This window comes from Triturus cristatus, chromosome 9, assembly GCF_964204655.1.
Source record: "Triturus cristatus chromosome 9, aTriCri1.1, whole genome shotgun sequence".
Taxonomy (NCBI): domain Eukaryota; kingdom Metazoa; phylum Chordata; class Amphibia; order Caudata; family Salamandridae; genus Triturus; species Triturus cristatus.
This window is the reverse complement of record NC_140592.1, coordinates 779,574,281-779,598,452: the sequence shown is the minus strand read 5'-3', so window position 1 is coordinate 779,598,452 and position 24,172 is coordinate 779,574,281. Positions and strand designations below refer to the sequence as shown.

At 43.2% G+C, this 24,172-nt stretch overlaps 1 protein-coding gene across 1 annotated transcript in view; it reads right to left on the bottom strand.

The window, feature by feature from the left end:
- LRRC9 (leucine rich repeat containing 9) overlaps nucleotides 1–24,172 on the bottom strand; it is a 597,819-nt gene that overhangs the window by 408,997 nt on the left and 164,650 nt on the right. The window contains exons 8-9 of the mRNA XM_085626156.1: nucleotides 11,495–11,650; nucleotides 2,446–2,672 (exon numbers count right to left, since the gene is read on the bottom strand). Coding sequence (XP_085482282.1) covers nucleotides 2,446–2,672; nucleotides 11,495–11,650 — 383 coding nt within the window. The remainder of the gene's footprint in view (nucleotides 1–2,445; nucleotides 2,673–11,494; nucleotides 11,651–24,172) is intronic.

Below are 24,172 nucleotides of genomic sequence, written 5' to 3'. Positions count from 1 at the left end.
CAAACGTGGTGGGTGACACTGGGATATATGGTGGCCAAGCGTGACATAGCACAATTGTGGGGCTCCCAGAGGTCACCAACGGTTTCGGTATGGAAGGACAACATGGATTGGTGTATGTTTCGGGAAAAGGTAGTGTATGTGGCGAGAGGTAAGCCTGGGAAATGGGTGAAAGTGTGGGGCCCCTGGAACTCCTATCGTGGCGGGATCTGTACCCCGCCATTGACGCCTGACTTGGCGGCGGCCCAGTCTCCCTAGTCTGCTCGTTCCCTTGATTCTGTGTCATTGTGCCCACTTTGTTTCTGTCCCTGCCCGTCCCCCCTCCTATTCCTGTAGATCGGTGGTGTCCTCCCGAGGGGAGCACATAATGTTGCTTAGACTTTTGCCGCCTTGTGGGTTTGTTTGTAGTTCTTCATTAAAAATGGAACCGCCATTTGGGAGGTCTGGGCAGTGTGGCCGCAAACGCTTCTTTCGATTCCTGGGACCTTTACCACTTGCCGCTTGTGTTTTATAACTGTGTTTTATGACCTCACTGTTTTGCTAGCGGCCGGCCTGAAGGTTGTAGGCCCATACTTGTATATCTACTGCATTTTGTAATAAAGGTTTCAAAAAACAACACATTTTCAAGTGTAGTGGTGGAGGATGACCACTTTTAGCTGCTCCAGCAAGTGTTCTACCACTGGGGCATAGTTGTGTGATGAAGTGACTAGTGAGGTAAAAGTGGCAGAGTGTAAAGGCATTTAGGCATTGTATTTCGGACTTTTGCTAAATGCATACAAGCTTGCAATGAAAATCTCTAAATATAATAAAAGCCAGTCAGGAGCTGGCACTGCCAAGGGCTGATGCATGATGTATGATCTTCATGCAAGGTTCTCATACAGACGTGTAAGTTGTTCCTGATCAGCAGGTCTGTTGGGTGCTGAACAGCCATGGAATGGCTTGAGCGAGCAAGCATAGTGATCTAAATGGACAGTGTCCCTAAGGAATTTTCAGACGTACTTTTTTTTTGTAAAAACTTGGCATGTTTCAAAGTGAGGTGCCATGCTAATCATAACTTCAACAAAGGTTGTTGCACCCGTATGTCAGTTCATATATCTAGAACAGACCTTTGGGATTAACACCTGAGGCCTTCTTGAAGCTCTGCAAATATTCCTCATCACAGACCCACAGCTGTAAAAAATGTACACCCTCTGTGGCAGAGTGGACAGACCCCAGTTCATCTTCTGCACCTCTGTGGTGTTTCCAGGATCAGTCTGGAGGGTTTAAGATGCTGCACACATGGATTCAGCAAAAACCTTACCAAGGACACTTCTTAACCAATCACTACTGTCAAAGAGCTCCTCTGGCTCACCACCCTCATCTCTTCCAAGAGATTTGTATCAGGAGGCAGCATGCAGCAATAATGTCATTTTGCAGACTCATCTTTGGGAGGCACTAGATTCACCTCCTCAAACTATGTAGTGGAATCCTCTCACTACTACCAACCGTATGGGCGTTCTGCTACTTCCACTTACTCTGTGTCACCTCACAGTCCTAAAAACACTGCTATGCCAGTTTTGCAACAGCGGGGTCATGGTTATATTCTGAGGTCATCAATTTCAACCAGACTGAACTTTGCATGACCACTCACTTGCCTTTTCAATCTTGCTCACCATTCGTTTTGAACAGTGCAGACATATGTGATATACATTATCATTTGGTCCCACTTCTTCATCATAGTCTGTACAATATGAGGGTGAGCCTTCAACAGGAAAACAGGCCAGCCCTTTAAAGCTATCAAAAGCATTCAGTCTTTTCCTCTTTAACTGAGAACATAGACTACCTAATCTTAAGTGCCTGGATACCTTCACAGGTGACACACATCACTCTACAAATCCACCTTACATTACATTTCACCTGGAAGTCCTGTTGTCTCTTTCCCTAAAACAGACCATGCACTAACTATGGATTCTACTCTGTATCTAGTTTCCTTTCTTTCCTTGTTTTTTTTAATTCATATTACTTTGCACTGTTTGAAATGTGCTACGAAGCCGTTATGTTTTTTTAGTCTTTGTTTATCACAAATGGCCTTGTCAAGCAGGCCAATGTCCTAGAGGCCTCACCTTCCCTTACTGTGACACACAGGGCCCAGCCCTGTCTAGTAGGGTGGGGTGTACATTTTCTAGGCCTCCCAGAGGACCCTTTGTTCTGTATGCATCAAGGACAGCAACGGCTGCTGTGTGAAATACCCGCCTGTTCCCTTCCTTCAGTCCGTTCTCAGTCTCCGAGATCATTCCTTTCTTCGAATCAATGAGTAATGATGCAGCTTCTAAGTATCTAGGTCAAACTTTTTCTACAGAGTGCAAGGGCTGAGGATTTATTTTTTCTTGCAAAAAAAAGAAGGGCTTTTACCTGCTGTCTTTTGTTATACATTATTTTTTGTGGTTACATTTTGACAGTTTCACATACTCATCTAGTTTTGTGGTCCAAAATTGAATCCTTTCCTTCAGGAGTTTCATTTTTTTACAGATCTGCTGTTCTAAGCTTGTGATTTCTGTAAAGTCTTCAATCCTTTTCACATGATCTCCTGATCCATCAATTTCTTTTTCCGGGTCACACTGATCCTGGCTAATAACACCTGACAGATTGTTTCCGTTTTTTTCTGTAGTTCGCAGTTCTTCCATTTCCCGTTCTAGCTGTAAAAAATATCATAACAAATTTCCATTAAATAAAGTCAAAATAAATGTAGTATTTCTATTGATTACAATATGCAAATATTTTTTAACCAGGAAATGTATAATATACCATATAAGAAATGTAAATACGGATTGTCAACATTAATCCTTTGGGTGCACATCACCGTATTTTAACTGATTAGAGCTAAATACAATAGTTGCACACAAATAACAAAGCAATAACTTTACCATGCAAGCCTAACAAATCGAGAAAGGCTTAAACCCTTTTAAGGAGAGGTTATAAAGCAGGGGCTTATAGTATTTTGCAAACATGTTTATAGCCTTTGTATGTCGTGCCCCCAGGCCAAATGGGAGATTCATGATATGTACAACAACTTTGTATTTTTCACCCAAACTTTATAGGCCCTTTTACGATGCCGGGTGTAGTTTCCTCTGCCTGACATCGTCTTGGTCAAGGGACCCACCGACACCTTGTCGGTGGTCCTGACCGACTAATTAGGATGCAACCACACGAAGCAAGAGAGAGAGTGAACACACGCCCTTGGAGCAGGGTCGATGCAACCACACACTGTTTGGTCGCCTTCCTATACTTTACAATGGGAGCATGTATTACGGTCGGAATACATGCACCCATTGTAAGATAGGAGGTGCAGTTTATCCCTACAGACCGTGGCAAGTACCTCAAGGTGCCTGCCACGGGATGCAGGGAACAACAAAAGTGTACCATAGATGCCCCCTCGACCTCCATCTGGAGGCCGTGCACCCATGGGGGCCCTACTGGGGGCCTCCAAAGTCGAGTTCCGACAGCCTTTCTGTGTCAGAAAGGCCGGCACAAAATGGCTGCGAAACCCGACATCGTAATCCCAAGGGAGGAAAGAGCCACGCTTGGGATTACTGAAAGCATTCCGACTAGTGGACGGGCATTGTAATCAGGCCCTAATTTGAGAAAAGGCACCCACAGAAATATTCTCCTTCAATGCCGTATAAGAAATCAACCTGATAGGTATGGAAGGAGAACTCGAAAAGGATCCTGTCAAAAAGTATTATTTTGATACCTTGTAGTACTATGGACTGATCTCAAGGCATACTACAAGGGAGGATTTAGGGGGGAAAGGACCATTGCTTCAATAAAAAAAAAAACTGTAAAATGAATAAAACATGTATGTTTCAAAACAGAATTTTTTAAAACTATTTATGAGCTACTTTGTTCTGAAACTAGAATAGAAAAGCACATCTTTGCATCACACAGTCTAGGTGAAGAGGGCCATTCACAGGCTAGAAATTGCAAGTGCCTACAGTGATGTCCCCATCCATAGTGAGGAAAGTCCATGGACCCTTTGGCTGTAGAAGACAGATTCTAAATTAGACCTAACTTCAACTTGTTGAATTCTAACGATCACGATTGAGGAAACACCGAATACCGCCTGGGAACTGTGATGTTTGAGGACAGTAAGGTATGGGGCAAAGTCCAGTGTCTGGTGAGATGAAGTTGAAGAACTCACATTCAAAGTCAAATAATAACACCTAACTAGAAAAGGTCATTAGACCGAGGAACCCCTGGGTATCCCTTGCCAAAGTCAAAGGAGAACTTGATAAATGGGACACTGTCTGCTCAAGCTCTGCTCTGCTAAATCACAGAGTAACTCATCATAGAATTTAGACACAATTTAGATATCTGTATTGATAATGCTAGTCCCCAATTGCGAAGCTAAGAAACTGATGATCCTTTTCCTTCTTGAGGATGTACAAGTATGCACCTTAATGTTTTACAGATGTTGTCCAGTCGCCTACACCCATAACCTTGAATATGAGAGATGCAGTGACCTTATAGAAGAGCCCCAACATGGAGACATAGTTTATCCTGTGAAGTTCAGATTCCAATGTAGATCATCCGGGAAATAATAAAGCCCTTGAAATAAAACCTTATGTCCTTTTCCTTCTTTAGGAATAACTCAGTTACACCCAGAAGACGTGTTTGAATCTCTTACAAAACATCTGGATTTGAACCCAGTAAATTAGAGGATTTGGGGCAGGGGCTTGAGAGCGGTTCAAGTATGACTCTTTTTAATGATATGCACTCCTAACTGGCCTGAGTGGTCCACTGTTGCTAAAAGGATGTTAGATGTCCACCTAGTGAGCATTCATGTTTCAAGATGATTATTAAATCTTCTTGCAACACCAACACGAGATAAGCCTTCTTGAAGGAATATACAACTGTGGAAGGCACAAAGGCAGAGGCTTTTACCAAGAAATTAAACCTATGCTTCTTGGACAGTATATAACTGGGCTACAAAGCAGTCTTTGGTGAAAATCACAAATGGAACCGGACACATATTAAGACAAAGTGGACAATACAAAGGAAAATTGAATTCTTGCTCTGAAAGGTACACCTTAAATGAAAAGATTCCACATTGGTAGACAAAAAATGCAAAGAAGGAGAAGAATTAAAAATTCCCCCACATAGATCATTACATCTGGTCCTAAAGAGAATTAAGTATCTAGTTTAGTCAAACTTCTCATCCTCGGAAATGTGTACTGTCTCTGTGACAAGTGATTAATGAGTCTGGGGATCACATAAGGGACTGTTTCCTGAGAAATGAAGGGAGTTTCTTTGAGTTTCTATTTCCTTCACTATCAATTTCATCACTGATTTATTCCTATTATTCTCCTTATCCTTTTATCCACTTTCTTAGGATTATTGTAAGATGACACAGTGTCTCTGATGCATGTTTTAGCTCCAAAGAAGGGCCATTTTTTATTGTAAACCCTGTTCTCTTATCCGTTAATGTACCCTTAATCAGCTTAAGGGTAGGGTTATGTGATTTAGTATCATCTGGTAAAATTCATGAGTCGCAGGTACATCTACTACTGATATGTTGCTACGGTGTACATGAATGGAGACATTCTTCACCGACAAGGAGATCTGGGAGATTGATAGATGTGGTCGATGTAACCTGATTTACTCACAGGATGCTCACACCTGTTTGTAGAGTTCCAAAGCATCAATAGCCTTCTGCAGTACTATTTTGGCTTGGTCAGGTATGAGCAAGTGAACCACTGTCACAGGAACCCATCCTTGTGACATGGTGCTTCCCATCCAAGGGGTACTCACAATGCAAGCTCCTAGAGATTCACACACTGAATGGGCAGTGAAAGGTCCCAAAGGAATCATCAATCTGTTCAAAGACACCAGCAACCACTGCCATTTCAGATACAGTGCCTAATACAGAATGTCACTTAACTAACTGTGACAGTATTGTCCTGCTACAAAGTAAAGGTTTAGTAACTGTAGAGTTGGACATCAACAACAAACAGCATTTGCACAACCTTGAATGAATTGATGGCACAGAAAATACAACACAAAATATGAAAGATAATCACTCTCATTAAGACTGAATTTGTAACACTGAAAAAGCACTTTCATGAAATACATTTACACGATTTATTGAAATTGCATGACAAAATAAACAAAGAGTATAATTTGAGATATCGTGGCTTCTGGAAATCTTTTGCATGTTTAACTAAGGAATAGGGGATACAAGGTGTCCATGTGCTGCCCAATTTATTTTGAACATGGTAGAAAGAGGCATACTTTTTCAATCCAACGAACTAGAAAACACATCTCTTCTAGAAGACATACAGTATGAAGATGAAGGCAGTTCTACCAAAAAGAGGAAGTACTGACATTCTGCAAGATAATTTGAGCCACAGGAAGTAAGTGTAACAGTTGTTGACAAGGGGGCAGAAGGAAGATCACACAAGGATGCCTCCAACATTATTTAAAAGATTACATTCTTTTAGAATTTTTTTTTGCTATCCTGCCTGACAGGGCACGCAATACCCAACCAGTTGGAAAAGTGGGAGTGCAGAACACGAGAGTAACAAATATATCTATATTTTGGTTGTCTTTGCAGAAGGGCTTTATGGTTAGAGAAAGTTTTTTGCCCATACATTTTTCAGAAGGCTATACACAGCCTGATAAAATAAGGGCAGACGTCTGTGCAAACAACCCTGTAAAATGCTGGCACAAAATAGGATTTATGATTGCGTATGTCAGACCATTTTTGGAATCCAATAAGAATAATACGAATAAGGGTTCTTAGGATGTTTGTAATTTTTGGTTTTCTGACTGATTGAGCGAGAGAGGTAAGGAATTGCATCTTTCAGTAATGAACTTTAGCTTTTTACTATGCATATTTCTTGTGTATTTATAAAGGAATTCATTATTCACCAAATTTATTTTTGTTATACATCAACTGTTCTTTAGCACATCTTTTTAAAAATTTGAATGGGATGAGATCCTTTATGCAACGGTGTAAATTCTATCTCCCAACACATTGGTTTTCATGTGTATTTTGTCTACTGGACAAGCAAACCCAACATTCTACGGCACAAATCCTTTGGCAGCCAATTTATATTGTGAAATGTGGATGTGAGAAACAGGATTGCTGTTGCAAAGGCAATACATGCATTTATATACATACACAATGTTCAGTTTCGAATATATGGTGCATTAATGAAAAGTCTTAACTATTAGGGTACACATTCTAAAGAAATACAGTGAGGCATTAGCTTAGCTTGCATTACCGACAATGGTTTTGATATGAAAACATGACGTCATGTTTGTAAAATGTAATATTTTGTGGCTTGCTGTATTCTTCGTGATTATATGAACATACATGCATAATGATCACAAAAAGATTGGGGATTGTTTTCAAAATAAAATTTGCCCAAACAATATTTGCAATTTGGAAAAAAAAAGAACGAAATGCTGTTTTGCTTAACTAATGTGCAATTTTCAAGGAAAACTTTAAATAGCAATTCTCAAAGAAACCATTTAATAAAACGTGACACAAGGCTGTTTAAAAAATAATAATAATATTGGAGAGTCAATGCAAAAAACTATTATGGGGAGCATTAAAAATAGTCATATTCTTAAAGAAAGTCACAAAAATGCACCTGCAGATCTATGACTTTGCATTGGTACAGATTAATGACTTTCAGGAATTTACAAGAGTTCACACAATTAGGGCTCAAAACCATACTCCTAGCAAACGTTTGTGAATTCCATTTTAACATGAGCAAATGTAGTTGTATATTTTCTCTCAAGAAAACTTGCATAATAAATGCAAATTCTCTTGTTGTTTCTTTCTTCACAGGTTAGAAAGCATTGGCCCCATAGAGAAACTCTTAGTTCCTTTCTAAAATGTTTTACTCCTGCCCTTATCAGTAACACATTTACAATTTTTTCTAGGATTGGAATGGGTTTGAGAGGAATTGGTGAATGTCACAGACATCATTTAGGGGTCACCAGAGGTCGAAGCTGCGACCCCCATCGTCAGTTTGGGACACTTGGTATGTTTGCTTGTGTCTCCTGTTCTCAGTTAAACTTTCTTCAGTTCCAAAACAGCACGTGGAAGCCGATTCCGTTTTCCTTGTTACATATTTATTCAGCTACATTTCTGCTAGAGACCTTCTCACCTTTGTGGGGGGTTAGGGGAGGAGAGGGGAAGAGTCTGTCACTCTCACAGGCAGTCAGTCTACTGTACTGCCTCAGGGGTAGTGGCTGCTGACAACGTGTTAGGGCAATGCAAATTATTTTCCACCCAGGTCTTGTATAATCTCGGGAAAAGAGAAGCTGTGCTGCTTATCGACCTCACACGTCCTCATAACCTCATTGAAACAGTGGAATGTTGGAAGCTCCATTGAAAACAATCGGCCATTAGCTCCGGGCTGCTAATGGCTGACAGAAGCCAAGAGCTCCAACATTCTATTGTTTTCCTTCCGGCTGTTGCTATGAACAAAGGCCTCACAGAGCCTCATGGGATTTCAATCCCCTCGGGCTCCGTGAGGCCTTCGTTTTATTTGTTGGGACATTCTGCCCTCTACTGATGGAATGTTCTAGTAGCTTTATAGCCCTCCACAGCTGGGCTATACCAGCATTAAAGTCCCGCTCCCTTGATAAAGTCCTGAGACGAATGGAACAGGCCTTTAATGGACGGTATAGCCTGCTACGGTGGGCAATAAGGGCATATTAGCACAGTTCTCTAACAAAAAGGGAAGCTTGTAATCGTGCAAACAGACTTAGATGAGTTTAGGTGTTGAGCCCAACTATCTGCTGCATGCATACTATGTACATGTGGGTCATGCCAAGGACAGGAAGGTAACCAAGAGACTAAAGTTTAATCATCAAATCTATCTGGAAAACGATCTACACGATTTTAGATAGGATATGGTGTTTGGATATATGGGGACTGCCAGCAATATGTAGAGTGGTGCACAAATCATTAAACTTTCCTCATTTTAAAGGCTGCACCTGGCTTTCACAAATACATAATTTGGAAAAACAACTTATTTTGAATGTACATTTCAACAGATATTAAAAATGAAGATAACTTAGAGAGTAGTTCTGAATGAGTTATGAAATGTCCAGAAAAATGTAAGGCACGCAGCAAATGTCATTGGAATTATCAGTATTTACTTTCATGCCAATGCAGTCCCTAGTACCTGACATATATTCAAAGTTCTTCTTTGATCATGATAGTCCCATCACTTCACAAAACCGTGACCCATCTCACTTTCACACTTGCTCTGCATCTGAAATTAATCATAGCTCCTTGGAGTTGAATTAAAATACTTATTAAATCATGTTTCACCAGAACTCTCCATTTACAGGCAAGGCTTAAGGGGCCTGTTACAGATAATTAAGTAGGAAGAGGTATATTGGTGGGTCATGCGATGATACTAATTCTTAGAGTCATTCACAAATGCAAAGCTTGTTTTTGTTCTAGAGCAGGGGTCCCCATTCTGTTGATTGAGACATGATTTTTGGTGGGCCACAGAAAGTCAGAGCAATAAATAAAGATGCCATTAAATTATGTGTTAACCCCTTGGGTGCCAGGCCTTTTCCCCTCCTTTGCCTGGCACTTCCCTAGTGGGTGGGTGTCATGACGAGATAGTCTCGTCATGGGCACAGCGCGACTGTGCTCCATGACGAGACCATCTCGTCATGGGCACAAAAGAGGTTAACTTGTCACATTTGCTGTGATTTAAAGATAGAGGTCAAATGTCAGGCTGCTTTATTCTTTTAAGATGGGGTTTGGTGTTTACTTTTCTTTCTCTGACTGTAAAGTGAGATGCATCCAGCAGTTAGGAAAGCAAAATGAAGCACTTGCTTGTAATTCTGAAGTGTGCTGGAAACGGAGATTTCAAAAGGATCAGAACAAATCAAGACACTTATTTGGTGATGCACAAATGATAAATATTCACAGGAACACGATTTCCAGACATCATCATTTGTGTGCAACATAGCTTTGCCGATAAAACTGTATGTCTGTGCAAATTTAGTGGCCATTTCAATGGAAAATGTGTTGTCTGTAAATGATAATGCGTTACCACACGATGCTTTAGCCACATTAATAAATTGCCCACCTCACGTCCATTAAAGGTAGGCGTGTCACAAATGTTTGCTGTTCTAAAAAGTGGGTTGTGGTTGTAAAAGGTTTGGGATCCATTGTTCTAGATAATAGTGCAGTCAACTGCCTATTTAAAGAAAGTGTTGAACAGCTCAGTCTCAATATAATTTTTCTGAATTTAACCTATCTTGTCAAATTCAGAATAAGTTACCTGGGTTTTGCCATAGACAAATCGAACTTCATCTCTTTCTCTGTTTTACATTGATAATAATTAGCTGGCAGTATAGCTCATTTAGTTGAATGTTTAATAGTTAACCATGCATAATCTTCAGGACACAATTTTGAAAAGTTTGAATCCCAGCAGTGAGACTCAGCCATCCATCATCCTGAGGTCAGAAAATCGAGTAAAATTAAATTTGGTATTACCAAAACTTATGTGTAGCATTTAGCATCATCAGAATTGTAGTATGATGAGCTATATCAAATATATGTTATAATTGCCAGTGGTTACCCGAAGCAACCCCGGGGTCCAGAAGTCAAAATGTTGCCCACTTGCCTCACAAAAGTATATGTATTTTCATATACTGAGCTGTTGCACATGTCATTTAAGGGCTTGAACTGACTGTGAGACATTTGATCAAAGCCTTCACACCTTTTCATTTCCCGGCAGCGTTTTACATTGTTTGACACTGGCAACAAAAGTGGAGCGCTTTCAACAGGACTTGGAGTTTCTAATTGGTCCTATTAAGAGGTTTACCATCCACTTCCATGATGTTACTTGCTGTGATTTTATGATGCTATACGTTCAGAAGACGTCACATACTGTGATGTCATTTAATGTTATTGGGGTAAATGACCTATGACTTAACTTCCTGTGAAATCATTCAGGGCCAAAGAGCACATGATGTCAATTCTGCTAGCAGTGGCATTTTGGGTATTTGATGTCAATGGTGAATGCTCTTAAACATGGAAATTTGTGAGTTTGCACAATGCACATTGTAGTTTAACCAGTGAGAATGGTGTTCCCACTGGCATCCACTGCCTGTGACTAAATGGTTGCACATGAAAATCTTCGGGTTAGAAAAAAATTGCAGAGTGACATGAAGTTATTTGCCTAAGAATTATACAATGTCTCAAGTGGAGAAAGTCAAATTGCTAGTGGTCTCTTTGATTATCTGTTGCCAGCCTACTCGCTGGACCACAAGTATAATCTTGTTTTATTTACAGTAACATTTTGTGATATTGAGTGGATGCAAATTTGTTAAACCAATTCACAAGGCACTTCCACAGAAGTTAAAGTAAGAAAGAGAGCAATGGTATGATCAGGGCAATGATTTATCCAAAACTCTGATGTGATCAGAACTCTGGCATAATTAAAGTGAAACATAAAAAATTATTGAAACTTACACTTTTTATGATGAAGCTGAGGATTTTTATTTGGGCTTTTGGCAACTGTTGTCGTTTGCATTTCTCTTCTTCTAAATGTCGAAGTTTCTCACTCAATTGCCTGTGAACGGTCTTTACACGCATGCTATAGTATATAATTTTTTTCAAAACTGTAGACTGGAAACAATGTACAAAAATAAATACTTTAAAAAAATGTAATTGACTCTTTAACTTTAAAGCATTCCTGATATATTGATCAAATACTGCACATTATTTCACCTTGATAATTATCTGCAAATACACCATTCAACAGATTCTATATATGAAATTGATTACCATCCACAAACGCATTGCACACTTTCAAAATTGCAACAGTAATTTGTAATAACTTTGCACACCTGAACCGAATGACACATTCTCATATCTATTGGTCGCATGCACCTCGGCTATTTGTGTCACTTTTTCTACATGGACGTTTCCAAAATTCATATATTTGTGACTTTTTAACACATTGCTGCAGTCAAAGTTAATGCGTAGGCTAAACCTACTCACGGATCATGCTTGCATCCCTCAGTGCTTCCATGACACCATAAAGCAGGTTTTCTGTACCCTTCTATGTTCTTTCACTAAACCAGGTTTGACCATGTTGTTATCCTTCTGCCACTATTTTCAAGATTATCAATGTAATAATATACTTGTCGACATTATATTGCCAAAAAAGGCAGAATTTTAAAGTTTTCAAAACTGGTTCTAGTGTATTGAGGATACATCAATATAATACTCAAGTTTGCTGAACTGTCACTTTGCACCTAGAGGAGCAAAATAAGGGTTTTTTACATATTCAGAAGACACTTACCCGTCTCCCACAAAAAGTTATGTCATTGGGGTAAACATACACCGGCATGAAAACTGTGGCAGACGGTAAACTGGAAAGTAGAAAGGCTCATTGGTACTGGTGTCGAGAAATAATACTTCCGGGCGATGAAAGCAGAGTATGGGATCACGAATATCACTTATCACTGGGAGTAGAATGGAGAGCATGAGCTAAAAGAGTACAAGAGACTGTATTTCCCTCTGGACGGCAGTGGTTGATGGGCCTGGGCCTGCTCCGCTTCGCTACAGTACACACTTGTATGCCTTCCCAGCACTTTTGTTTTTTTCTCCTTTTCATCAGGTCCTCGGGCAATGGGCCTCATTAAGCAGGGTTTTGTCTATTCCTCCTTCCTTGCTTTGGTTTTGCAGGTCTTCAGTTACTCACAGCTGAAGCATGTACCTGACTCCACAACAGTCTATTCTGTTTGACTCACCCTCTAGCTGTATCCTGCAAGCTGATTGAGGCGGGGGAGGAAGCAAGGTGCAAGAGAAGCTAGCTACACTTCATTCACTTTTCTCTAACTGGAAGACAGTGTGTTGAAGGCTGGTCATTATATCTTCATGGTTGAAAATTTCAAAGTATGTCTGATTTGCTTTACAGATGTCAGCTATGGTGATGTTTCTCAGGAATGCCACAGAAGCCCCTTTCTTACTAGTAGAGTGGACTATCTGAGAAATATGCAAAACCCTTTTAGCTTTTAGTAACATGTTTAGATACATTTGGTTTTGATAAAGTCTTCCCCTTACGCGGTTCAGAAAAAAGCAATAAAAAGGTGTTGAGTCTCACGAAAGGGTTTCATCCTACCCACCTAGGACATTACGGCTTGTTTAACATTTAAGGTGCGAAAAGCCCGTTTTGCAATTGAGTCAGGCTGAGGAAAGAAAACCGGGAGTTCTATAGAGTGGTTAGGGTGGAAAGGAGTAACTACCTTAGGAAGACATTTAGGGTAAGTGGGAAGACAACCCTAGCCTTATGAACCTGAAAGAAAGGTTCTTCCAATGTTAAAGCTTGGAGCTCACTGACATGTCTTAGTGCTGTGATAGCCACAAGAGAGAAACTGAAGGGGACAGAAATGGAGGGGCTCAGAGGGAAGACCCATTTGTCTTGTGAAGACTATGTTGAGATTCCACACCGGTGCCATTTGGGACCCACGATGGAATGGTCCCCTTGAGTCCCTATATAAAAACTATAATGACTGGTATGCTAAAGAGGGAAACGTGTTGCCTATTTTGGAGAGAAGCGGCCACAGCAGTCAAATGTAGTTGAATGGATGTGAAGGCTAGTCAACAGGTTTGTAGGTGTAATAGGTAAAAAACAATGTTTTGGGCGTTAGCCACTAAAGAGTCAATGTGGTTTTAGAGTCGGTAGCAGACAAACCATTTCCCATTTGGCGGCATAACAGGCATGAGTAGTAGGCCTGCGTGCCTCTATAAGTATATTAATGCATTTGGGAGGTAGATTGAGGTAACCAAACTCAAGGACTTTAGGAGCCAGATCGTAAAGTTAAGACTCCAGGGTTGGGGTGCCTAATTTCTCTATGGTTCTGCGTGAGAAGCTCCAGCCTGTTGGGGAGTTTCTCTTGCAGACCCACTGACAGCTAGAGGAGAGTGGTTAACCAGGGCTGTTTGGCCCAGGTGGAAGCCACTAGGATGAGGTTGAGGGAGGTTTGCTGCAACCTCAGAATCAAAAATGGTAGTAGTGGAGAGGCAGAAAAGTGTAGCCAAATATCCCTGACCAATTAATCCTTTGTGCATTGCCCATGGACTGGGGGTGTGGGAATCTGGAGGTGAAGTTTAGGCATTTTGTATTTTCTGCTGTATCAGAAAGGTCAACATCTGGAAACCCCCATCGCCAGACTTCCGAAAGCAGGACACTCAGGTACAGCTGTCACTCGTGGACTCATTACTGCATCCTGCTGAGGAAGTCGGGAAAGTCGTTGTCCATCCTCGTAAGGTACCCCGCCAGCAGGTAGATCCTGTGTTGAAGAGTCCAAGGCCAAATGGCCTGGTCTAGCTAAGAAATCTGGTGAGCACGAGTGCTTCCCTGCTTCTGTAGGTAATGCATGGTTGTCATGTTGTCAAACCGTATGAGGACCACCCTTGCCTACTCTGTGGTGAAGGAAGGTCTTGAGCGATAGATGGATATTTAACATCTCCAGAGAGTTGACGTGGAGGTCCCTGTGACTGGGAGCCCACTGATCCTGAACAGTCAGGTTTTGTAAATGCACCCCCCACCCACTGAGAGATGCATTCATTATAATGGTAATCTAATGAACTAGGTCTAGAAAAGGCTGACCAGGCAACAAATTGTTGGAGTTCCAAAACTGCAGAGAGTGGTGGCGGCTGATCAAAAATAGATCTTCTCAATGACCCTCCACTTGAGACCACTGATGCGTTAGGAATTCCTGCAGCAGGCGCATGTATAAGCTTGCGTGTGGAACTAAGGCGATGTAGGAGGCCATCATGCCGTGAAGGAGTATGACTGTCTGGACTGTGACCTGGTGATCTGGCTGAAAAAGAGGGAGAAATACATGAAAGGACTGGACCCATGCCGGATTGGGATAGGCCCTGCCAACCTCTGCATTGAGGATGACCCCTAAATAGTGTTCGATTTGAAGGGGTTGGAAATGAGACCTTACAGCGCTGATGGTAAAACCCAGTTCGTGAAGCTGATTTATAGTGGCTTAGGTGCGTACACGACACTGCTATTGTGCTGCACTTTTTATTAGCCAATCATCCAGGTATGGGAATACATGGATGCCTGTCTTCACACTACTGCAAGGCATTTTCTGGAAGCTTGAGGTGTAGTGATGACCAAGAAAGGCAGCACTTTGAACTGATAGTGTTTGCCATTTACCACAAATCCCAGGTCAGATGTGCTAGGTGAATTTGGATGTGGAACTAGGCATATTTGAGATCAAGTGCAGTCATGAAATTTTCTTGCTGTGTCACCGGAATTACATCCCGGAGAGTGACCATGTGGAAGTTTTGTGACAGGATGTACTCATTGAGGGGTCTGAGGTCCAGAATGGGCCTGAGGGACTCTACTTTCTTTGGACTGAGCCCTGTAGGTGTTGTGGCACAGGCTCTATCGCCCCTCCCAGGTGGAGCGCTTGAATCTCTTCCCAAAGCAAGCGCTGGTGTTCTCGTGAGGGGACTTGTCTGCGGGGTGGTGTGCTGGGAGGTGTGGAAGTGAGCTCCAAAACAGTGGCCATGTTGAATGATGGTCTAATACCCAGTGGTCTCAGGGGAAGTGCGGCAAGGTAGGAAAGAACCTCTGAAGCTGACCTCTCGACAGGTGTTGTGATGTGGGGGGGAGGAGTGGCAAGTCATTGCTTAGCTGAGGGTGCTCCTTTGAAGAAGCCACCTTTGCCTCTACCTTTGGGGTTGTTACCACAGTAGCCACCTCTGAAGTAGCCTTTGGTGGAGGTTTGCTGAGCTGGCTGATGGTGAAAGGATGTAGAGGCTTCAGGTTTTGGAGCCTCCATGATAAGCTGAGCTGCAAAAGGACACACGAGGCAGGGTTTGTAAGGCACCCATAACCTTTGATGTTTCCATGTCTTTCTTTATCTTCTCCAACATCTCTTCAACCTGTGGTCCATAGAGATGTTCCCTGTCAAAGTGCAGGTTTGAAGGGAGGTTGTTGAACATCTGTCTAGAAGCCGGAGACACTGAGCCAGGCATGTCTGTGGAGGAGCATGCTCATTTTAATGCCCTGGGCAGCCGTGCCAGCATAATCTAAGGCACATCTAATGGTGGTGTTTGAGATAAGCATGCCCTCCGAGACTAGCTCATGCCCTCTCTTATGGTGCTATTCTGGAAGGTTTTGAAGGAGCTCCTCCGTCTAGGTTCAGTGGGCCCGGTTGACCTGGAGAGCAGTCCGATGGAGTTGGCGATGCCCCAATGATTGGCGGACTGCGCACCAATGCAGCTGCCAACAACATCTATGCACTTGCTTTCTTATTCTGACGGATAAACAATGCGGGCGGTATGCACTAATAGGGAATTGGGAAGAGTTAGCCCCTAATGTAGAGGTGGTCTGATGGTGAAAGCAACAAAAAGAGATGACTGGGCTGTTCCTTAGGAAAGGAAAGAGGAAAGGATCACTAGGAAAAAAGGGTTAGTGCTCAATGGAGGACAACCCCTGGGTATCCAATTTGTTGGATATAATGGCCTCACACACCCTTGCGAGTGTCATGCTTCATCATCGGCAATGCTCCACGTTGGGCAGGCGGTGCAATGCCCAACGGGCTCACCTCTAAGGGGGGCTCTTTATCGGAGATCTCTTATCCAACTGCCTATGGGTGAAGTGGGGGTGAGGGGCCAGGACAGAGTAGATAGTGTGGGTGAGGATAAAATGTGGCCTAAGGTACCGGAAAGCAATTTTTATTCTGGTAGTCCTCTGCCACAAGTAAAATCAAGGATAGCCGGTGCTCATGGGGACTATGGTTTCCCGGAATGGACCAGGGCTAGAGTGCAAATGGTGTGGTCAACATGTTTCTCGCTTCTAGTACATTGACTGCGATTCTTCAGGACCTAGTAAAAAACTACAATCTACAAAACATGACCTAATGATTAGTATCAGTTTAAATACAGCACATACGTTGTACTACCTGTATGACACTGCTCCTACCTAGAAAGTGAAGATAAAGGAGAACATTACCACAGGTAAGTAACAACATGTGACCCTGTAGTGACCGTGAACACACTGTGAAGAAGTGACATACTAGTGCAGATAGTGACTAGTATGTGATTAAAACCAAGTTAAAAACTGGTAGCATCAGTATCCATTTGAACTACTTCACGCACCCATGGAATCGGTGATACTGTTACTCACCTAAGGGTTAGAGTTATAGGGTGTCAACAGTACCTGGTGGATCCGACATCAAGGGAGAAGCCATAAAGTTTCAGGCTGGGAAGAAAAGGACAAAAGTGGGATGGTATTGAGATGAGTGGTAAACTCAAATGTTGGGCGCATATGTATCCTGCTGCCTCGGTGCAGACGTTCTGTCTACGGGGTAGAAAGCCAAATGGTGGAATATTGGCTAAGTAGTATGTATTTGAGGCGCTACATGGCACTATGTGGGAGTAATCTAAATTTCCTCTATCCAGCCAGTAATGACCCGTTAATAGATGGTGGACTGGGCTGGGTTTGCGGACATGTTAGGTAGCTAACAATGGGTAGACGCTCCCATTGTAGTTGTATTATAAAGATATTGCAAAGATAGAGTAAAAATATAGTAAAATTAGACCCGAGTCATGGGACACTAATGCGCCGCAGTGAGTACTGGTCAAAAGCGGATATTAATTCCTGGTCGCTGTAAAAGCGCACAATTCAAAACTGCTGTTTGTTCCTCCCAGGGCCGCTATAAGAAAAACAGGAAAATAGTTAGAAAATAGTCAGGCAATAGGACCCTGCAGCGCGGTAAAGAGGTTTTAGTCATAATGGGTTGGAAATCCCTGCTGGTGTAGAAGGCGGTACACTTACTTTCTACTGCTCGTGTCAGGGCCAGTCAAGCCTACCCATCTCACCGGGTCCGGATAGTGGAAAGCCGGTCGTGTCCCTCCTCATTAAGTAGCACCCAGGGTATGTTCCACAGGATCCCAAACAGGAAGTAGGACCCGCCCGTAGATCATGTGGTTTCCCTAGCGAATCGGGTGGCCATGATGGAGTGGGGGGTAGTGTACAAAAAAATCAGTGAACACATTCAGGGTTATGTCACTAAAATGGCGGTGTAGCTCAGTGATAAGTGGGAAGTGATTGGCCTTATTAAGTGTGGTACGCCAAGGCATGTTGTAAGACCAAGCCAGCGGGTGTACACTGAACTGAAGCCATATACTTCTTATCGACTCTGGGAGATTAATCAAGGTTTAACAATGTCAGGAGCGGATTTGAGCATTCCCTTTAACATGGGCAAGCACTGCGTGGAACGGTGTGCAGAGTAAAGAGCTTAGAAGAGGAGGTCTTCTTCAACGGGTACCTTGTGCATGACCACCCTATGGTATGAAGCAGCCCTGCCTAGGACCTCTTGGTAAGAGGTAGAGTAGTCTGGAGGGGTGGACCTGAGAGGGTAGTTCAGGATCTGTATCCACTGGGGGATCCTCATCATAGGAATCCCATGGGTCTCCTTGTGGAGGTATGTCATATAGTTCCCCCGCCATTTTAGTCCAGGTCAAGTTAAGAAGGTAGGGATGGTGATTCTGGTGGCCTGGGTGAAGTGGTGGAGGGAACAGGCAGTAGAGGCTCAGGAGGAGGACTGGTGGCCAAGTCTTACTTCTTCCACTGCTTGGGTGGTGGTGGGAGCTCCAAGGGGTCTTTGAATGCTGAGTGCCTGATGCCAGAGGCTGTCTAAGAATTCGGCCAGTCTCAGGATAGATGAGAATATGTCTCTGATAAGCATCAAGTTCATACTACAGTTTATGGAGGACCGGTTCGATGGGCCAGACTGTCGATTTTTTTGTTGCCACTGAATGTTACGGGCCAATTTGAGTTTCACCTCCAACGGTTTCGGATCTGAAGGTCGTATGGGCACTAACAGGGAGCGGGCACTGCAAAAAGGGTTGGCTTTAGGATCTTTTTTGGCACTGAGCCAAAGCTGGGCATGGGATTTAAAGTGGGCATCAGTGCCAACCATGTCCCAAAGACAGTGTTTGCCCAGAGGCCTGTCCATGTTGAAACGCGGAGTGCGAGCGGTGTGGAGGGAGTGAGGAGCATGAGCAGGCAGGAGGTCTTTGATCTCGAAGTCGGACCCAGAGCTGGCATAGAGCAAGAAAGTCTCCTCATCGGTGGTTGATGACTGGCTGATGTACCCCCTGAAGGTCTTGGGTGCCGAAGAGGACTGTGGTGACTTTGCCGCTCATTCGCAACATCTCAAGTCGATGGGCCTGGCAGTCTTGAAGAGTCTTATTTGACTAGAAGGATCTGTAAGCGTGGCAGGATACCTGATTGTGCGGTTAAGAGGCAAAAGGTACAGACCTGGGGGAGTCTGGCCAAGGGTATTTCACATGACACCGAGGGTAGTATTGAAAGGGCACCCATTTCATCACAGGAGAACCATTGTGAGAGCGCACTAACTAGAAGGGTAATAAAAGCCCCAAATGGCATGGCCCCACAAGGGGCTGAAGTCGACCAGAGGGCTACCCCGGACAAAACTATAGCCATCGATGCGATATGAGACAAGGGGAACGCAACGGTGAACGCTGAAAAGAACACCACAATTTCGTCGATATCGAGCACGGGAACACACGTCTGAGCCCAACAGCAGAAATAACAAACTAACAATGGAGCTGATGAGCATGCGTATTACAAGCAAGAAGTGGAGTCATATTACCTCATGACTCTAGAAGAATTCTTTAACGAAAAATAACTAGCACAAATCCGGGCCTAGCACAAGATGGCAGGAGTTTGCACAACATGTGTATCTAAAGCCACACATACCACAAGCACTTTATTTCTTCATTCTATACATACCTAACTTAAACTACACAAACATTAGAAATTCTAAAGTTTTAGTTATAACTTACATTTCAAATATACACACCACCTTCAAATTACTGTCATATTTATAACTTACCTTTATAATTTACGCAACAACTTTAATTTACTTTAAGTCGCGCACCACTGTACACAATCTGGTCACTTCACTTGCCACACTACATTAACTATAACTCACTACTTCTCTATTCCCTGGTTATATCCTTGCATATTACATAACGGCTCCCCTCTTCTCCCAGCCAACTACAGGCCGATAAGTCTCATAGACGTCCCCCAAAAAATGTATTCACGCCTCCTCCTGAACCACCTTACTCAGTGGATGGAGGAAAATAAAATCCTTAGTCCCCTTCAGGCTGGCTTCAGGAAAAACACGTCCACCATGGACCAGATCTTCCGTCTCGTTCTCCTTTACTGGAAAACTGTGAGTATCGAGAGGGGAAGGCTGTACATGGTGTTCGTGGATCTGAGGTCAGCCTTTGACCTGGTTCCCAGGAAGAAATTATGGGAGACTTTAAAGGAATTGGGTGTTCCGATCCATCTATTGAATGCCATCATCAGGCTCCACGAGAACAACTTAGCGCAGGTCAGGTATGGGAGGTTGGGAGCACGGACATCAAAATTTCCGGTCCTTAGAGGGATCAGACAGGGTTGTGTCCTCGCGCCAACCCTGTTTTGCCTCTATGTTAACAAAGTCATAGAACATCTCGGCATTGTCAAAGACAATGATGCCCCATCTCTGGCAAGCAGGAGGATACCCGCTATTATGTTTGCGGACGACACCCTCCTGCTGTCCAAATCCCCGATGGGGATACAACGGATTTTAGATGGATTTGGTCTTTTCTGTAGGCAATATGGCTTAGAAATTAACACAGGGAAGACCAAGTTTATGATATTTAATCCATCACCTAAAACCAGACCTAATCCAATTTTGAGCTCAGAAAGACTGGAGAGGGTGAAAACTTTCCAGTATTTGGGGGTAACTCTTCATGAGAATTTATCTTGGGAACCCCAGGTTATTAGAAGCCGGCTAAAGCTGTCCCAACTGACAGGGGGAATTTTGAAGGTGGCAAATTCCTCTACTTACAAACCTATTAGCCCTGCAGTTGAGATGTACAAAACCCAAGCGAAAGCAGCTACAACTTATGGAGGAGAACTCTGGGCGTATAAAGCGGGTGTAGGAATTGCCAACGTAGAAAATAATTTTCTAAGGCGCCTTTTGGCCCTCCCTCATGGCACACCCCTTCTCCCCCTCAGATTAGATATGGGTCTACCCTCCATAAGAGATGACTTGGAACTAATGCCATTAAGATTCTGGCACAGGCTCTGGTCTACTGCTGACCTCATATATTATAGTCAAGAGCTCCTTCATGTTATGAAATTGAACCTTTGCAATAAAATCCTGTGGCTGGCCTCTATAAAGAAAGAATTTTACCGGCTGGGGCTCCCTGAATTATGGGAGTCCCCTGAACAAGGCTGCCACAGGGTCTCACGCAAACGGCCTTGTGGGTATATATAGGGAGAAATGCTTTGCTTCCCTGGTCTCTGCCTCCAACAAAGGTATTCTGACTGATCGATTCTTGGAATTCAAGGATTTTTATCAGTTTGAAGGGTTTATGGATATCATCTTCCCTATTTTAGCCAGTTAGTGGAGGCTAGGGACTCTCCCTATTAAAACCTTTACTTATAATTGGTCAAAAAGGGCTGATAAAATCTGCCCAGGTTGTTGTATCCACAATGAGGAAGAAACTCATATTTTGTTTTTTTGCTCAGCCTATAATAGACCTAGGAAATACTGGATAGTACCACTGTGTAGAAACCTTGGCATAAGGAGTCATTTGCACTCGTTTAGAATACTGAAAACGAGCACTGCCCCCCACATAGTGTTTGCAGTTGCTAAATTTTTAATGGCTATGTGGCAGATTAGGTCTAAACTACTCAAAGTTTGAGTTTTGTGGCAAGGAATTCAAATTTTCCCCTGTAATCTGATATTTTTTATATATTGCTTTTATTAATATTATCCATGGTTTTTATTACAAGTGTCTGTTTTATGATGCTATTGTATATCTGTATCTTTTATGGCCTAATTGGCCGAAATAAAGAATCATTTGATTGATTGACATAACGTTTAGCTTGTGAAATCATAGCATTCAAAACATGTAGATGACATCTGAAATTACATGATTTGTGAGAACATAGGACATGGTAGAGTGGGGAGTGATAGACCTGGCATCATTAGCGTGGGTTTCCCATGCAATTTTTTGACTTTTGCCTCCTGTGTTTTGCTGTGTGTTGGACTTCGTTTTGCTGGTCTAGATGCTTTGGGAACTTTGCCACTGCTGTTCAGTGCCAAAGTACAAGTGCTCCCTCTGTAAATTGTTGTTATGGATTGGTGATTCCATGATTGGCATATCTGGTTTACTATTACGTCCCTATTACAGTGCACAGTGTGTGCCCAGGGCCTGTAAACAAAATGCTGCTAGTGGGCTTGCAGCACTGCTTGTGCCACCCACACAAGCAGCCTTTCAAAGGTAACTCAGACCTGCCACTGCAGTGTCTGTGTGCAGTCTAGTACTGCCATGTCGACTTGGCAAGTGCACCCACTTGCCAGGCCCTAACCTTCCCTTTCCTTTTCTTACATGCAAATCACCTCTAAAGTAGGCCCAAGGTACCCCTGTGGACAGGGTGCAATTTATGTGAAAGGTAGGACATGCCCTGATGTGTCTGGCATGCTCTGATAGTGAAATACTGCCAATTTTGTTTTCCACTGTTACAAGGCTATCTGTCCCATAGGATAGAATGGGCAGTTAACTTGCCTGAACTGAGAATATAAATATACATCTTTTGGTAAAGATGATTTTTATATTGTGTGTTTGAAAAAAACACTTTTAGAAAATATGTATTTTCTTGCGTAGCTATCCTGTGTGACTCTGCTAGGTTTGTGTATTGACTGTCTGGTTTTGGAGTGGCAGGGGCTGAGGATGTGCATTCTGATCAGACAGCCACTTGTGGGGGTGGGGGGATGGAGGAGTGTCCTGCCTTTCCAGGGTGAGTCAAGGCTGGGACGAATAGGCCTGGGTTGCATTTAGAGTAAGGGGGAGGAGATTTCTTTCTCACCTGAATGAGCCTGGTCTGCCTTGGACAATGCTGTATCCACCTCCTGCCAGGCAACTACACCAGAGAGGAGAGAACCGATTTTGGCTGTGCACAGACACTCTCTGCCTCAGAGAACAAAGACTTTTGTACTATAAAAGGTGGAGCCCAGACCCCTGAACTTTAGATTACTTTGGACTTCACGAGGAACCTCTGCCAAGGAGCAGAGCTTGAAGAAACTGGAGGACGAGTACTTCCCCTTTACTGTCTGCTGTCTGGGGTTGGACTGTAGTAGCTGTTTTTGCCAAGGAGAGGAACTGTGTGTCTATCCTGCTTGAGCAGTATCTACAAGGGCTTGGAAGTAGAGCTTGCCCCTGTTCACAATGTCTCTGGAACAGAAAAGACCTCACCATCCTTCTGTGCACTGTCTCTGGAACCACTGGTTTCAGTCGCCGCAGAAGAAAAGGGCAATCTGCTCTGTCACCGAGTCCGTTGAAGGATTTCGGGTCCTGAAGGCCCCGTAGAAGGCACCTCCGCACTTCACAGGGTGTCCTTGGTCTCACCAACACCATCTTGATGTCCGTCACCAAGCCGTTGCTCACACCGCGTCCTGTGGACAGCGCATTCTGCAACGCCTCGCTTCACCCTGCATGGACGTCACTGAAACTGTTGCTGCTCGACCAGAACATCAACCGGCTATGTCGCTTGCACCCCAATCTGCCAGCACCGCATCAAGCACTGCCTCACCCTGTACCGTAAGCCTTGGCCTCACCAAACCCATCTGGATGATCATCACCGAGCCATTGCCTGAACTGCGTTGTGAGGAAACCGCACCCTGCACCGCTTCCATTTTTGCAATGCAACCGCGACGGTTACCCCGACTGGCTCGTACCATCTTGTCGGCCGTAAAAAGAAAGGTACTGTTTTCGAGTCTGTCTTTGCTTTAGCTGACCACGCACCGACGAGGTCAGCTGGAATTGCTACTCTGTCGTTTTCAGCATCGCGGTAGCCCAGGACGGAGCCTTCGACTCTGAGGAACTGTGTTCTTCAGCTATTTTGACAATTTAAAGGTTATCTTGCAAAGTAACTATTGTTACAATATTGTATGTTGAATTTTTTTTGTCATTTTTGGTCTTGTTTGGTATAAATAAAGTTTTACTTATTTTTCTAAACTCGTGTGGTGTCCATTTGTAGTGTTTTTACTGTGTTACTGTATGCATGCACAAATGCTTTACACACTG